General features: G+C 35.0%; 1 protein-coding gene across 1 annotated transcript; it reads right to left on the bottom strand.

Moving 5' to 3' along the window:
* Positions 1–229: 229 nt before the first annotated feature.
* Positions 230–17,134, bottom strand: LOC137398207 (cell adhesion molecule Dscam1-like). The gene is made up of 10 exons (XM_068084333.1): positions 17,020–17,134; positions 16,339–16,492; positions 15,745–15,803; positions 5,691–5,849; positions 3,789–3,897; positions 3,535–3,704; positions 2,475–2,622; positions 2,221–2,342; positions 1,339–1,496; positions 230–436 (listed from the first exon to the last, which is right to left on the bottom strand). The coding sequence occupies exons 1-10, from the start codon at positions 17,069–17,071 to the stop codon at positions 230–232; spliced, it is 1,338 nt and encodes a 445-aa protein (XP_067940434.1). The 5' UTR covers positions 17,072–17,134.
* Positions 17,135–18,504: the final 1,370 nt, after the last annotated feature.

Raw genomic sequence — 18,504 nt, forward strand, 5'->3', positions numbered from 1 at the left:
TTAACTAAATTTACTACCTTAAAACTATTTGTACTGCTACTGTAATAAGAGCCCTGCATGAGTTACTTTTATGGTAGATAAACAGCAGGAGAAAACAGAAAGCGGTTACACAATAATATCATAGACGGTTAACGTCGAAATTGGAAGTAGACTGTAATCAACTGAAGAGTCGACCAGCTCTATAAATACACCTGCTAAGTCTAACTTTTATAAATACAAAGATCAGTGTTTATACCTTCCTGCTTTTAGCATACTTAAATAGTACTGCAGATGACTGGGGAATAGACATACCGTAGACATTCAATTTCACTACACGAATATCGCGTCCAATGCTGTTGTTAGCACTGCAAGTGTACCTGCCTCCATCGCTTACTCTCACAGAAGAAATATTAACATGACTGATGATGTCACCTTCAGCAGTCATTCTCTGTCCAACCTAAAAAAAAGGTAAGAGCGTATGGTTAAGACTTGCCCACCCTCTTTTGACAGGGTATTATGACAAGTGTATTTTCTCCTACTGCTAGCATTATTCTAACAAGCATTATTTAGTGTTATCGATTAACTGGTGAGTTTTTAATACAATATTCCTATGTTCTAACGTATTTATAGATGGAAGGTCAACACAATTTACTGCTAAATACAGCAAATAATACAATAAATTTGTGTTTAGAAAAATATAACGACCATTTCTTCAAAACTGAAGGGCTTCTTACCCAAAATAACATTGTCACAATGTTTTATAAATATTCTGTATAACCGTTATCGAACTTTTAGGTCTAGCTGCATTGTAACAACCTTTTTTAAATAACTCTTTTTTTAAACTGGCAGGATTGCCTGAGCTATCTAAATTTTACAAGTTTGTTGCTATATTGGTTCCGGAATCTACTACTTCATGCCTTATCAACAACCCCTTAAATGAACTCTATAGAAAGGCATAACAAAGAGAGGACCATAACTGAGGAACAAATTATCTAAATTACTGCCTCCTCAAGGACAGCTAAACAGTGTATTTTTAGCCAGGATTACCTTGAATAAGAGTGAAAGAAGAGCAAACAACATAAAATTCTACTCGCAAAGAATTACTGTAAAACAAATGTATTAAATTTACTTCAGTGATTAAAATAGGCTGCCAACAAAATTACTCAACATAATCTGGTTTTTCATTAGCATTGTGTGCTAATTGACTTCTAGTTACTCTCGGACATCTGTGACAGTACAGGCTGTGTATCTCAAGTGGTCCAGAAACAGGAATGGGGTGGCCAAAAGTATATAACAAAGCTAGATCAGTGACATACTGAATACTTGTATAAACAAAAACATGAAATTATAAGTGCTTACTTTTACTCTTTTAAAATCTTGCAAATTTAAAAGGTTATCATCCAGCATCCATGTCACAGTCGGCACTGGATTTCCATAGACCTTACACTGCATAGAGACACTCTCATCGGAGTGCTTGTACTCGACACTCGGTGTCTCGTGAAATATTGGAGCAGACACTACAAAAACATGTAAAGTAGTAAGGAAAAGGAATGACAACTAAAACTTGATGTAGGATATAATAAAAATAAATGTTTAAAAAAAGTGGATAAGAATGGAACGCGATGAGAATGGCTGTGCATCATGGGCTGTCATGACAACAAAATAAAATACAACCAATCAAGAGACAGGCCCGAAAAATTGCATACAACCTCTATTGCGACCAGCTTCAGACATAATCAACCTACATGTATACTTGCAAAGTATATATCAAATGCACGGTTGATCTAAGTAGCACAGCCTTATTGTATACTGTGTACAGGCTGTGTACTTCATGGGTATATTAATGATCGCTTCAAAGTACTGCATTCTGATGCATCGGCACAAGCCAAATGCACAAGCGGTAACATAACAATGGCAACCGCTAGCCAGCGCTGATCCAGGTAAGCTCAGTGCAACTTGACACGAAAAGGGAAGCAATATCCTGACTGGATAGAGCAGCTTATCAACAATTGTTCAACTTCTTGGTTTGCCATCATTCGACAATGACCCAGCACGTAACAAAAGCATCAAATAAATTAACGATATTTACATTATCCAATGACAATGTATTATCTATCAAAGTCTAATTTCCCAGCAGCAACAAGCAAAACAAACCTGACACAACTACAGAGTAAGGAGCCTACATAGCAAGTGTGGTTAGATATCAATGCATCATGCAGGTAAACTCGCATGTAGAATTACCGCCGAGTTCAAGCTGTGATGATCCTTGATCATTGTCATTAGAGGTGGAAACGAGACATTGATACATTCCGACATCCTTCCGAGACACGGACAGTATCGTCACATTTGTACCATTCACTATTCTATAGATGAGAATAGATAAATGCAGGTCATTTCAAAGGAATAGACAAATATAAAATAAGCATGATGTAGCAGTGATAACTACTGCAGTAAACTAATACATGTTTCACTGTGAAACTGGTAAAGGAAATCACCTAATATTTGCATTTGGTTGAAGAGCTAAGCCATCTTTGTACCAGGCGATGCGGTTGTAGGGACCTCCAGTAATGTTACATAGCAGCAGCGCTGGAAGGGCAGCATCAATCCGCTGTGATCTTGGTAACACCTTGACTGACAATGGCTCTGCAATAAAGAAGCTCCGAATGCCATTAATAAGAACATTCTCCGAACAGCCATGAAGCTATACCCATGATAACAATTGATGGAAACCATTTTAGATATAGAACTTTGGCTACATCTAGAAAATGTAAATTGCCAGTCTATTGGCAAGCAGCCAAAGGCGCCCATCAAGAATGCAAATGACCAAGCTTATCATGGAAATTATCGGCTATTTCACATCCTATCCTTATCAAGTTACATAAGCGTGAGAGAGAACATGGATGCACAAAGCTGTGTGATTAGACCTCATTTGAGTACTCTTTATATAAAATATTGACATACGAGTTCAATACTTACACATAATACTATATACAAGGATTTTTCCCACAGTCGCTGAATAGAATAGGTTACAAAAAGATCAATTTTTGAATCTCACAAAAGTCGGAATGGTCAACTACTTTAACAAAGAGTTAAGTGCAAGCAGAATGTCGCATGCCATGTATTGTTAAGCATAGACACTTCATCCTCAGAGGCTAATTGTAAATCATAGACGCTAGCTGCCATGCAGAGGCAAGGTCAGCTGATCAATACACTCAGTGTAGGTCTTTAAGCTCACTATACAGATATGTTAAACTTAGCTATGCCGGCAGACTGTCAGCGCTAGGTCAACCTTCATATATCAAGTTGATAATTGACCGTCAGGTAGTAATCATGAGATATAAAATGATAAACCTTTAATAAAAGCATGACTAGCATTATAAAATATAATTAAGGGTGTCCTGCAGTTTAACAGAAAAAAACAGTTCCTACGAAAAAAAGGTTCGCTAGTCAGACAGTATTTCAATTAGCAGGCTTTAAAATCCTTTAGCTCTGAAGCAGGCAAATAAAAGTACCAACACATGCAAAGAATAGCAGCAATTTATGGGCTAGCTATACCTGAGACTTGTAGATTTGTACTAGCTAGCTTGTAGCCATGGATGTTACTAGCATTGCACTGATACATCCCGGAATCCTCAGGTATCACCTCATCAATAAAAAGATTCCCATTTACAAGTTTCACTCGGTCCTCCGCTTTGATAGGCATTCCATTCTTTGACCAATTATAGCTAAAAAGTCAACACATTGAGCAGGCATAGAATAAAGAATGCTACATTTAATTAAAAAACTGGCTGAAAGGAGCAAATTCTTACCTAGGAATAGGAAAAGACTGAGCTACACATGGCAGTGCAACAGAGTGTCCAGCTTGACTGCTAATGCTTTCTTTTTTGAAGTCTAAAGATGGAGGTGACTCAACCTTGGCTGTACACAAACATATAGTGATCATGAGCATTCCGTGTGACATGCAAAATATCCACAAAATTGAGCAGCATGCATGTAATGAAAAGATTAAATTAGCTATGTACTTGTGATTGTAAGAATACCATGACATGACAGAATTTTTTACTGTCAACAAGTCAGTATCGGACTATATTATTTGCGTATCATTATTGGAATGGAAGAAAGATGGAGGAATGCAAGTGTGCAAAAGTGAGGATAAATCTTTTCCCTTACATAGTAACAGTGCAAGATTGCAGTTTCTAACTTGTTTCCTATAGCTTCTAGTTCGCTAGGTAGTTATTAGCTACAGGTTCATTTATCGAAAACTAATTGCCACAATCATGTCACAAACAAATTACATTATTTAAAATATATTATTAATCCATTGGGTGACAGAAAAACTACCGTCTAGAACATGAAGGATGGCAGCAGTGCTCGTCTTCCTCAAGTTTGGTTGCAAGCGATTGATAGTCACACATCTCACCATTTTGGTGTTGTCACGTTGACTCACCCTCATCAGATGGAGGGAAGACTCCATTATTACTGTATTTTTATCTGAAAATTTACATAAGACCGACTGATGCATAGACTTATATTAGACATGCCAGCATAATGATTTAAGCAGCAAATAACGGCAAGAGCTGGTAGTTATACAGGATACGATGACTCAAGATATATGAATGAGTATAAGACAATGGTAAAGGGAGCTGAAGATTCTGAACAGCTATGAATTACATGATTTTTGTCATCCTTGTCAGAAACTAACCTTGTAATATTACGCAAATAATATACCCTGGTAGAGATACATATGCCGTGGTGAATGATTGGTGGTGAATGATTGATCAAACAACGCACACACCAAAAATAAATGCCTTCCCTTGGCATTATCTTAATTTGACCAACTAAATGAAGGGTTAAGCCAACTGGTGGCCGAGACAACAAGTAGCCAACCAGCTATTTTACAGAAAGTGCGGAAGATACTTCAGCCAGCCTCAAAATATACATACACGTACATCTAGCTGCGATGGTATGATGATCTAATGTAAAATGGGTGGCTAGAAACATCAGCACTTATGCCAAACATAATAAAAGGAGTTGAGTAAAACTGGCTTCTCATAACGAATTCCAAACACTTTGTTCACTAACTTCATCCTTACTCAATACCCTCATTGGCGTTACTAAACACTCTTAAACAAAATACAGAGGTCTTAATCTTAAGCACCCAAGTTTGGTTTCAACATCAAACACAATGCAACACATCTATAAGTAACAATTTTTTCAATTTCAAAGACAAGTGTTTATTATATATATTTCCAAAACTACTAAAATCTACTTAGAATCACACACAATACAAAAAAACTCTAAATAGTTGTAGCTCTGTTCCAGTGATGACGCCTACTCATTCGTGAGCTTAGAATAATTTTAACGGGAAACTAATTTTGCGAACGAAAAGCATCCCCGGGGAAACGAGACAACTTGCTTATTTAGAGCTTGCTCTTTCAGACAATAAGGTTCTTTTGTAAACTTTATACCAAACCATTCAATGAATTTGCATTCAAAAAAGTGCAAGGTCAGTGGTTGAATATTTAAAAATATCTGTGTATTATATTTTATCTTTCCATGGCCATGTCAATTGAAATACCATGACTATGTTTAACGAAGTAACCCTTTCCATTCTAGCGGTTGGCCCATTATATACTAACTAACGGTGATATTGATAGAACACAATATTTGTCAATAAGCGTGTTACAAAAAATAAAGGGTGTTTTCCTGACCATTGACCACACGGGTCTCATTGATCAGCCATTCGATCACATCAACATAGGGCTTGACAAAGGATGGCATTATTTCACACGTGAAGACAGCAGTGTTTCCTTCAGCCAGCCAAACATCAGGCGTGTAGACATTATATTCCATGTAATCTTCTACCCTCACTACAATCACAGTATTATTTCCTTGAGAATGTTTGAGAAGAAAGTCAAATTCAAATGGTTCATTAAGCTATTACTAAACTATGGGAAAAATCTACTTAGGATGTTGTGAGCTGAACAGTAGGCCTATATCTGACTAAATAAAGAGAATCAATCGCTTTTAGGTAATTAATCTTTTGTTACTATCAACATCTCAAACTAGAAAACATGAATCAGCTTTTGTTTATATTGAAATCCCATAAATAAACCATCAGACATTGGAGAAACTAATTACATATGACAGAGGTGTTACGCCGTAGCAGCATGATTCTCTAATGATGAATAAAGCCCAATGACCGGCATCATCTGCTTTTGTTACAAGAAAACTAATTTGCTAATGAACCATGATACAAATAAAATTAATTAGTAATAACTTCCTTTAGCATATACATGTAAATTTAAATTAAAAATTTGCCTAATTGCTATTATTTTTGCAACACAGGAAAAAAATGATAAGATGGAGTCTCACAAACAAAATATCCCAGGAAGAGTCTATTATTTAATTATACTGTGTATAACCAGGCCACCGCATGACATGATCCACAGAACCTAGAAGACAGTTAAAAATTAAATACTATATATAACGTTTCATTTGCCGAACACTGACAATTTTATAACTTGCCAGTTATTTGTCTATCGGTAAAGTTCCATGATTTGTAACAGTTAATTGTCCACTGACCATGTTTTAGGACTTGGTCACTGTCAACCTTCAATCACCACCCAAAGATTGACAGTGACAAAAACTAACAGATAAGTACAGCTGTATTCTTAACCATCTCAAACTAGATAGTAAATAGTTAAATTTATTATTTTTAAATCAATTTAAATAAGTATGATAAAATCACACATTTTGTAAAGAAGTTGCAACGGTTGTTAACAGTTCATTTGAAATGAGTCAAATCAAAAACAAGAGTCCAGAAGGCTTGTGCTCGGGTTACAGAGAGAGACGGTCGCAGCAGCCCAGGCCCAAGTGAACAAGCAAGCTACAAAAATGCTATAAAAATTACTTTATTAAAGTAAAATTACATATTTTAAAGACTTTTAAAATTTCATTTTTACAATTTATTTAATCAAAATTACATATTCTAAATCATAGTGACAAATAAACAAAAATACTGTTAAAAAATGTCTTTCCACCACTTTTAAGACTTTAATTAACGGTAAATACAAATTTTTTTACATTTCACATGTATCTAATAAAATAAGTATTTCTTTATCATTCAATGACCCCATTATAAATGCATAAGATTCATATACATTACACGGAACTGTCAGCTTTACTTAAAAAATATCATAACAAATATTTATTTTTGTAGCATCACCAAATCAGACATATATTAGTCATTGTGCTATGAGAATACTTGGAGAGACAAAGTTGTAACTACTTCGTTCAAGCAATGGTTAGACACACCAACAAAATACATGTATTGTAGACATCTACCATGGCTAGACACAGTGACACTAATCAGCAGTGAATTGCGCTGAAAAAGATAATGACTATTGAAGATTGGCCTCAGTGAGTGAAGGCTGACCTAGTAAATTATTTATTATAGATCAACCTCACTTCCAGATAGTAATAGGCTTTGTGCCACTACTTTCATTTTTTTATTAAAGAAAAAGCCTTTGTTAACGATTAAAATGAGCTAACTACAAAATTAAGAACTTCGATTCACCAAATAAAACAAAAAAAAAGCATTTCATTTTAGAATGGATTTAATGGGTTACGAATTATCTTGAAACATGTCATGATAAATTCTGATTGGCCTATACATATCTGTTACGATTAAAATATACTGGTTCATATAAAAAAGTCTTTACGTGATGTCCTATTGTCATCATGTGCAAGCTGATCTCAAATTAAAACAGCTTGCAGGAGAAATGAATAAATAGGAATTAGATTTATGTCCGTGTAGAATCAACTCTTTCAGCTAATCAAAGATGGGTCAGGTTCTACTATGATGTAGACCAACATGTTCCTTCAGACGTGGCGCGTCGTCATACACTACTCAACAACGCATTAGCTATGCAAACAACGCCTTCAGTCAGTGAGAGTGAAGCGACAAGATCAACTGCCCAATCATAATGCAGTTAGGCAGCTGATTATTGAAGACCGGCTATAGCAGAGTTGTGACTAATTCCACAGTGCAACAAAAATGAAAAGTAGCACTTTATATTAAGTTTATGATATTTGTTATAGATTGCAGTGTCTTTTGCAATCTACAGCGATTAAGTCGCTCATCTAGATTGAAAGAGAAAGAACGAACACACTTATAAAAATCTTAACTAGCGAGATATTTACAATCTGTTCTGATGGAAATTTGTAACATATTGTAATGAACTGTGAGGTTTTATTCCATTTAGTTCTAAGATAATAATTTTATTCTGCACAAAACACTTCCATAAAACCCCTACCAGTAAGTAGATGCTCACTTTGGATCTGAAATACAAACCACCTGTTTATTTTTTGTTAGGTTATTATTATCATATTTTTGTTTTACACAAAAAGAATAAATAAAAAATAATTTATCATTGCAATATATTATATTACAAGAATATTTTGGATGTAAAGCATTTTTTGTAGAAGTGGACACATTTAAAAGTCTAGGCATTTTGCAACTCATTACAGGACAGATAACTGTATTTTAATCAGAAGCCATTTCCTCACGAAACAATTTGTAACCGTGTATCACGCTTGTGCGAGAGCGAATGCGTAGGTCAAGGAAAAAGGCAACGTATTGTTGATATAGCCATGTAGCTGACTATCTACTCGACTAACTCAAAAATTGAATGCTCTGGGCAACAAATTATTACTGTCATTTTCTCTTGTCCGATGATTCTGTACGACTCGGTTATGGATAACTTAATATTCATCACAAGAAGAACTTCGCTATTGATGGTAGTAATGGATGCATTGTTATCATACCAATTTTTTTTAAAACATTGCTAAGGAATCTAAATTTACAGCAAGAATGTGTTTATAAAAACAAATAATATTGCGTTGCCATTGTAATAGTTTGAAGGCAGCAAAACTTGTTATTATTCTACTTAAATTTCAGTTTGTTTTTTTATCAAAAATGTTTACAAATTACAAAATCAACATGCGACATCCTCCAATTTTCCTGCTCCAAAAAATGAAAACAGCTAACTTTATAATTTTGTGGCAATATAAGCCAATATTAAGTATTGCGTAGTCAGCAACATTGGAGCATAATTGGTTTTAACAAATCAAAATCATCTGTAAAAACTATTATTGAGTAGTTTGTAAAATATTTATGCCCCACTTTCACATGTTGAAAATTCGGATATTCGAAAAATGATTACATTTCCATGCGACAAATCTAAAAACGTTCAAACATAAAATTTACATTGCTTTCAGAGAAAATAGGCTATTACTAGACCTAGTTTGAAACCCAGCTCGAATCACTATTGTTTAGAAAAAAAACTATTTTTAACTAAGTTTTTAAAAATGTCAGTTTGAAAATTTAGGCCAACTTTGCAAGTAACAACTGTAAAGAAAGTTTCTACAATAAAGGTAATTTGTACATGTTTTGTGTATTAAATTGGCAATGTGGCTTCACAACTTCAGCCTAATTTGGAGATTCTTGTTGTACTTTCCTTATGTAAATGATTATTTTCAAAACTATTGACACAAAAGCAACCACACAAACAACATGTTAAAACACTGACCGCAAGATCGTGAACCTTGTATGGCCACTTTTAGTACTTTTGCCTACTTGGATGGTTTAAACTAGCGTATTGCCGGCTATATACATAAATATGCAGCATAGCATATATTAAACCATCCAATTTATACAGTTTAAAATGCTGGTATATCACAGCAAATCCTTTCTGCTAGTTAAATAAATAATGTTAATCGACAATCAATTTCAAATATCTTTCAACTGATATATTACTTATTACCTTGTAATATCTGCTGAATAAAACATGGTTGTTCAAGGTAGCTTCGCAAGTGCTTATTGAGTGGGTTAGTTTATCAACTAAGCAATACATATACTCTCGCCTGTTTTTCTATTGTAAGCGCATTAGATAAATATTTTTAATAACAAAAGGAGGAAACGGTGAAATGGTTCACTTAATAGATGAAGCAGGTGGAGAGGCCTAGCATCCAACCCTAGTATTCTCATTTGTCCTAATAGGCACCGATAGGTCACACTCTCCTGTGATATCCATGAAAATGTGATACAGCTATACACAAATCACAATTAAGGAATTTTAACTTTTTCTGTGGTGATACCATAGTCACAACTGTATGAATGATAGCTACCTCCCATTTGTAATTTAAAGAAGGATTGGCTATAGACTTTAAGCAAAGGTACAGTAATGCTGAGGAATGCACTTTAAAATGGCAGATGGATCCTTACAAATTCTGGTTCTTGGACGATTTTGAACCAGAATCACATGATAATGATTTGCTGTTAGCATAACACTGTACAGCAGGTGCTTGTAAGACAAATTATCAATGTATAACAGCTGAGACGAAAATCGTAATGAGCAACCTATCTACACAGGGGTGTAATGAGATGTAGGCCAGAGATGACAACATCAATATAATGTACATAGACAAGTGCAATTAATACAGTAATTGACTGTCAGAGGGCTTCGACCTGCCCATTCTCCTTTTAAAGGCACTTGGTGATTAGTCTGTAAGTATGGCATGCACAGCCCAAGCTACATTGGACAAGATAAGAAGACTTGACAAAAATGTAAAAGATAACCTGAAGAAAAAAACAATGCTTGACATCAAGGCCTTTAATAATTCTATATTGAATATAGAATAGGCAATATATATATTAATATATATATTGCCTTTATATAATTCTAAGCAACCCATTTCCTAGCTGTTGGTCCTTTATAAAGTAAGATCCAGCAAGAGCCTTTTGCCATAAAACATGTCATAAGTTAAAAATGATAGATTCCAAGCGACCCCTTATTATTTGTTGATGACAATTTGATAACTCGGTCAACACAATTGTCTATACAGCCAGATGAGAGCCACCAAATGTTTTAGTAGTTCCCAAAGTCACAAGTAGCATCTTGTGCTACAAGAGCTTAGTTTATATTCTAAAGCAATGCCATAAAACTTGCTCAGTAGTAAGATTTTTAACAAGATCGACATAAAGAAAATTGATTTTTAAAATACCAGCCAAACCTAGCTCTTGGCGATTACGATTTGACCTCAAGCTACGCAGGATGAAGCTAGCGAATTGACGCTTGTGCGTGTGCATCAACAAACCTACATGTATGAGTAGCTATAACGAGAGTCCACAGCTATCATTACATGGTTATTACTTATCATTGTATAATTATGACTTGCTGAATCTTATTACATCTGTGTAAGCTTGTTAGTACACATCCTTTAAAACCATTCATGCAGACAGACCATGATGGAAAATGTAAAAGTCTGGCTGCCCGCCCGATAAAATGAATCCCCAACGCATGGTATGGAGTGCCATTTGTAAAATTTTGTGATATTCACACTATAAAAACATTTTCAGTATATCAGTTTACATGTTTAATATGTGAAGATTCAAGTTTAGTATGCTAACTTACATATTTAGTATGCCAATTTACATGCTTAGTATTTGAAGATTCGTGTTTAGTATGTCAGTTCACATGTTTTATATGGCAAGGTTCATGTTTAGTATGCTAATTTACATGTTTAGTATGTGAAGATTGTTGTTTAGTATGTCAAAATTCATGTTTGGTATGCTAACTTTAATGTTTTGTATTGCGAAACGCGCATTTTCGCTATTCCGTTGCGATCCTGTTTGATATGCCAATACACATGTTTGTTATTCAACTTTTATTTTATATGCGATCTCCTTTTTATTACATTTCGAAGAAATGGTCCTAAGTCAATCGCGCCCTGTTTTACACGTAGCCCGCGGCCCATCGATAAATAGTTGGCAAACGTGGAGAATTTCGATCAATAACCCTGGAGAGCGAAGACACTATAGCGAGATTTCCTCACTTGCGTACATCCGAAGCTAGCTTTGCCACACTCGTTTAATAGAAAATTATTTCAAATTCAAAAGTTGCTTGACTTTGAAAAAATGTAAGAGTCAAGATTCTATTAAGACTCAACTTTCTATATATGTGATTTTTTATCACAGCAAGTGAGTATTGTAGGTTACTGTTCTGTTTTGTAGTAACAACGACGTGGATTTCTTCATCGGCCTTTTTATTTCTAATATATTGGGGAAGTTATCCGTCGACTTACTGAGTTACGACTACTGACTACTTACGCTAAATAGTTTGCCAACTATTTAGCGATGGGCCGCGGGCTACGTGTAAAAAGGGCGCGATTGACTTAGGAGCATTTCTTCGAAATGTAATAAAAAGGAGATCGCATATAAAATAAAAGTTGAATAACAAACATGTGTATTGGCATATCAAACAGGATCGCAACGGAATAGCGAACATGCGCGTTTCGCAATACAAAACATTAAAGTTAGCATACCAAACATGAATTTTGACATACTAAACAACAATTTTCACATACTAAACATGTAAATTAGCAAACTAAACATGAACCTTGCCATATAAAACATGTGAACTGACATACTAAACACGAATCTTCAAATACTAAACATGTCAGTTGGCATACTAAATATGTAAGTTAGCATACTAAACATGAATCTTCACATATTAAACATGTAAACTGATATACTAAATATGTTTTTATAGTGTGAATATCACAAAATTTTACAAATGGCACTCCATAGCATGGTGTAGACATTTGCCATAGGTGCACACACCGATACTACGAAACGAAGGGTCGTCTCTACAAATCGCTAGACCAAAGAAAATTGGCCTCGGTCATGCGAAGTCCTTCATATCCTTGCTGGATTTTTCCAGTCCTAGGATAGAAGTATGGTTAGGATATGTGTACTATAACATGGGCAATCAACAATTTGTGATAGCGAGGCATTTATGCAACTATTTTCACTGCTATGTTTTGCTCTATGAAAAATCGCTACCCGCTAACGATGAAAACAGCCAAGTACAAAAGTACTTAATGTTTGCGACAAACTAAACTATGCAACAAATAAAATTTTAACACATTCAATTACCGGAAAAACATATAAAATGTTTCATAAACAGTTCCGATTCATACAGGTGGCTTGCATATACGTATATGTTACAAATGAGAATATCTTTTTTAAAAATAAATAGGTATTTGTGTGAGACCTTATACTCATCAGTCTGAAATCCAATCGCAGACACAGCTAGGCTGTATTGGAAGTTAATAGAATTGAATCAACATTCTATCAAATATCATCGACCACTTCTGCCAATCACAAATGCATCAGTTTTATTTCTACCAAAGTAGATCATCGTGTTCGTTTCAAAATGATGCTATGACAACGGTTTGTTGACGTATCGTCAATGGGTTGGCCATGCAAATGACGTACTTCGCGGGTATTTGCAGCCCAGCCTTAAAACAGCCCAGAATTAGTAATGATTTGTTAAAAAATTTACTGTACCTACATTCTGTCAAATGTAATAAAAGATCTCCATCAAAAAACTTGCTACCGATCCACTTAGTAGCAAATTCTGCTCGGAGGTGATAGAACAGTTAGTTTTAAAAGGTTAACTGACAGCAAAAGTTTTTATTGCATTCACTATAGCGGATAACATTACAGCTTTGGGTTCAATAATATATTTAGGTAATTCTGACCGAATACCAAATTTAATCAGCATTTTCAAGTTGCAAAATAGACAAAAAGATTCGTGATCGACGGGAAAAATAAAGACAGCGCAGACTTTTCCGGTACTTGTGAAATCTGCTTTGACCTGGCGTTATAGTTATCTGCCATGTTGGGTAACCAAAACATAGCATAGTGACTAGATGGGGAAAATGTCTCAGAATGGTGGCCATCATGTTCATGCATTGGCTCATCGTTGGCATTGATATCATATATGATGTGTCTGTTTCGCCAAAAAATGACCTGTCACGAATTAGAAACTACATCACAAGTGTTTTTGTCTCCAAAAATGGATTTCTGTTTTTCTAACATCAACATCATCGCTGAAAAACGAAATATGATTATAATGGTATGAATGGATGTAATTTTAAAATGCTGTTAGTTAACCATTAAGATTTCAATTGACAACTTGACCATCCGATTTATGTTCAACAAGCCACCTATTTTAACACATTCAATTGTTGATTCCATTGAACATTATATATTAATTTAAACAAAGCTTGGAATTAACTAAATCCAACTTTTACAAACCTTGGTAGCTCTAACATGACTGGTTTTGTTGAGCAATGTTACGTCAATATAGCACAAACGTATTTTAGCATTAAAATACTTTAGCTTTTGGGAGACTTTTACCACATTTTCTTCATAGATGCCATTAGCTTTTCTATATTTCTTACGAATGTCAAAATGACACATCAAGCATATCAGTCTTACAACGATTTAATTATTCCACTAAGAAAAACTTACTTGTATGAATACATTAATTAATTGTTGTGCTCTCTTAGCAAAACAAGTGTAGGAATACTTAAAAAAACATTTCATCAGTTTTGCTAAATCTGTTCCTTACATCAGGAAGGCCTTAGAATAATGGCATATTTAATATCTAGTATAAGAGGTGAAATAAATTACAACGCTGCAATACTCGATTGAATACACTAAAAGTTATTGGTAGCATACATGTGACATTCAGCTACTGCCACAAACGGAGCAGAAATATCGTAAAACTGCAGTAAAGATTAATTTAGATGGCCAATGGCCGTGGTATTTCCACAGAAGTTCTCTTACACGGATAAGAGAAGACCCGTTCTCATGATGACTACAATGACAAGTGAGACGAAAGTGCCCATCAGCCCTATATTATCTTGGCTAATATAATGAGATCATAACAAGCATATTATGCTTAGTTTGGACCAACATAGGTTATACCAGTTTTTTGCCAGAAACACAAAGTTGACAACCTGTTAATGGTGTGAAAAAACAGTGAGATCCATTACAGTGTTTTTAATCATAACATTCTAGCTGGTAGATTCGAGAGAGAAGGCATTTCAACAATCATAATCAAATTCCATTATTTAGCTCACTGTATAGCTCTTACGAATTACAACTCCATACTCGAAAACAATACGTACATAATTTGCTAACAGTTCTCATAGCTGCTCATTCTATATGATCTCATGAGAAGGAATGCAGATAAAATGAAATGCCCTCAGATATCTCATACAGTAACCTGCCACAGTACATACATCACTAAAGTGATGCTGGGAGCCATAAGCTTAGAGAGTATTTCCAACAAGTGCTGCCTATCTGGCAGAAGCTGTGCTTACAACTACATCTTTTCATACTCAGCTGGTTTCTATTTACAAACATAGGTATAAAAATAAATGAGTGCCAAAGCTGAGGCGTAGCCCTCATATATACTACTGATTAAATGATAGGTAATAATACTTAGAAGGCCACGTATACTGTTTCTGCATGCAGACTGACTACGCAAGATCTGGCAACAATTATGGAAGGAATTAGCTAGTCTCAGAAAACCTCCTCTGGAGTTTTTGATTTACTCTGCGAGCCAGTGCCAGCAGCAGCTGACGACGAAGTGTGGCTACCAGGACTATGGGTAGAATAGCAGGTATATGGCCTTGTGCAACAAACATAGCAATCTACATGCAACTGTGTAGGACAGCATATGGCCATACTCACAGTCACGTGCCAATGTTTGTGTATTCCGATAGTTTATTTATTGTCTACCAAACGGGAGAAGGGTCTTGACTCAATATTAGAAGCCCATATAAAGTGTTTACTTGTCATTATCAGTCCAACTCCCCTGATAATAGGTAAGCTTGAGCACTTACCAGTCTTGACATGAACGCTGCGACTGACAACCTTGCCAATGTTGTTCTTCGCAATGCACCTGGAGAGAAAGACAAAATGGTGTATTTGAATACAGTAACCTGAGAGTTTGACTCAAGTTCGTATAACAAAGCACTTCTCACTCCATTTACATAGAGCTACAAATTATAAATCCATTTTTCTCTATTTTATTAGCCATGGCTAAAATGCATTGGGACGAACATATGTTAACCAAATTACCTCATGGATTGGCGGCGTTCTGTGTTAGGTAACTCAGGCAAGAAATTAAAAAATAACAAAGTTTATGCTGATGCCCTGACCTGTATGCTGCACGATGTATAGAACTTAGTATTGGTCCAGGAAAAGGTAGAAGCTGTAGGGAGTCATTACTGTGTATTTTAATGTAATCTAAAAATAATGGAAAATCAATGATATCCCTAAAACAAAACGACAGCTTCAATTTCCATAATGGGTTTAGTCTGACAGACACATACTTCCTGCATATCAATTAAAATAAATTAACTTTCAAGGAAAAATTGTTTGCTCAAAACTCACAAGTAAGCCAGTGACCGCTAGCCTTACTTGGAGCAACGGGCAAGGAGCTGCCATTCGCCTTTTCCCAGTAGACCTCAGGTTCAGGGCTTCCTTGAGCTGAACAAGATATGGTTGCTCCTACATGACTGTACACAAGCAAGTTGCTGGGAGGCTGGAGGTGAAAGGATGGTCCTGTATCTGGTTCTATGTTTGCTCCTAAATAGTATAAAAACAAACCGTCAATGTAATGCTGTGGAATTAAAAAGGCAAAGCAAAGTAGGAAGAACAATCAATGCGCAGTGAAAGCATGCCAGGTAAAAAGTGAATCTTGTCAATAAAATAAAATTATTTAAATCAATTGTCCTAAGGTAGGATAAAATATAAGAATAAAGTATTGCCAACAGAAATTTAACTCCATGATTTGAAAGTTCACATGAACAAGGGTTTTGTCAAATTTGCCGCAATGGTTAGCGAGTTTTATACATCTACGAGAACTTATTATGTAACATCAAATACTTGCAGCAAAAAAATCACTAATTAAAAAGATTTGTGTAAGAGATATTTATGCAGTTGCGAATTGATATACTTTTTTATAAGAGTCTACCACTATTTAAAGTACTTCTGCAAGTACTCTGCAACGAGTACTTCATGCAATATGATCTTACATGAAAATTAAAGGAGTGATAAAAGGTTTTGCAATAATTATTTTGCTATAGCAAAATGCAAAAAATACATCAACTCACCAATATGTGTGCACAATAAAAGAACTCCAAGAAGTAATGGCTTTAATTCCATGCTTTCAAATTTGAATAGACATTTGAGGCAACTAAGGATTTAGCGCTGTATTCCAGATGTCCCTTTATACCTACAGTACAGTACGTAACTGATGTAGAATTGATCCAAATCCGCTAATATATCAGTGATGTGACCGTTGGTTAATCATATATGAATGTGTACTGATGATGAACAATGTTACAAAGTGGCATGAGATTGGAGCGCTTATTGTTCTAAGCCTCGCATCTATCTGTCCAATCAGCAATCAGCAGATATGCACATTATTCCAGTGGCACAAGCCAGCTGCATAAGACAATTTAAACCAATCAAAAGGGTCAAAAAATTGAATTAATGCTGTCATACGCAGGTGTATATCGACTCAACAACAGCACTATCAATACACAAAAGACAATGACCATGAGCCATGGAGTCATCAACAGATAGTCTGAGAGACTTACAGGAGAGGAAAACAAATATTATGCCACTTTATGAGTGTTTAATGCTTGAAAGCCTAAAGGATAGATAAATCGCCTCATTACAAAAGGGCAATTTAAATATGACAAAGAAGCATCTAGACAGCTTTAGGAAGTGTTGGACATGATATTTCCTAACGCGTACATTGAGAAAGGGTTATAAAGGATAAATTTTCTAACTCCATACAGTAATAACTTTGCCATGTTTCGATTTAATGTTAAAACCAAGGCATGAGATGATGTGTACAAATTTTGACAACTATGCACTTTAAATGCTACAAAGTGGATGCTTTAAATGCTGAATGATTAAGTGATACTTTGTACAAGAGTATATAGCAAAAAAAAGAAAAACATTTCTAGTGTGGCTAGCAATTGAATGGTTTTACATGTGCTGTTTTTGCATTATTCACACAAATCTAACACAAGCAAAACAAAAATTAAATGTCAAACTGTAATATAATATAAATATAATGAAATTATTAATCTAATATTCTTTGCATCGAATACAGTGGTTGGTATGCCATAAACATCAGCTCCTGAGCAATGCAAACCAGAATAATCAGGCGCAATAAAAATAAATGCGCAACTATTTTTATCACAAAATTTAGGAGAGAGTGGCGGCAAAGTGCTGCAAAGAATCAGCCTTGTTCTGAAATTTTAATATTAGTAGTAAATCTTTGTAGTTTCTAGCTTTTATTTACCAGTAATGTAGGTAAATTACAAAAACCAAGTCTTGTCATTGTAGCTGATTACTTACTCGACTAATTTAAAAAACTTAATTTTATTAGTAATGCATTATCATCCTATTATTTTCTTTTGTTTGAAGATTTTATAAAACTGTTTAAATAGCAAAATTTACAACGCAACAAGAGCTTGTTGCGTTGTTATATACTCAACTATTTGAAAATGTAAGTTTTTGCATTCAACTTTGTTTTGAGATGAGTGATATTATATTACATTCACAATAGCGCAAATCAGCAA

This window comes from Watersipora subatra, chromosome 1 (genome assembly GCF_963576615.1).
Source record: "Watersipora subatra chromosome 1, tzWatSuba1.1, whole genome shotgun sequence".
Classification (NCBI taxonomy): domain Eukaryota; kingdom Metazoa; phylum Bryozoa; class Gymnolaemata; order Cheilostomatida; family Watersiporidae; genus Watersipora; species Watersipora subatra.

Coding starts and splice junctions, on each gene's coding strand:
- LOC137398207 (XM_068084333.1), bottom strand. CDS start 17,071: ATGGAATTAAAGCCATTACTTCTTGGAGTTCTTTTATTGTGCACACAT. Junction 3,705..3,788: donor CAGTCTTTTCCTATTCCTAG/GTAAGAATTTGC, acceptor TTGACTTTTTAG/CTATAATTGGTCAAAGAATG. Junction 2,343..2,474: donor CAACCAAATGCAAATATTAG/GTGATTTCCTTT, acceptor TCTCATCTATAG/AATAGTGAATGGTACAAATG.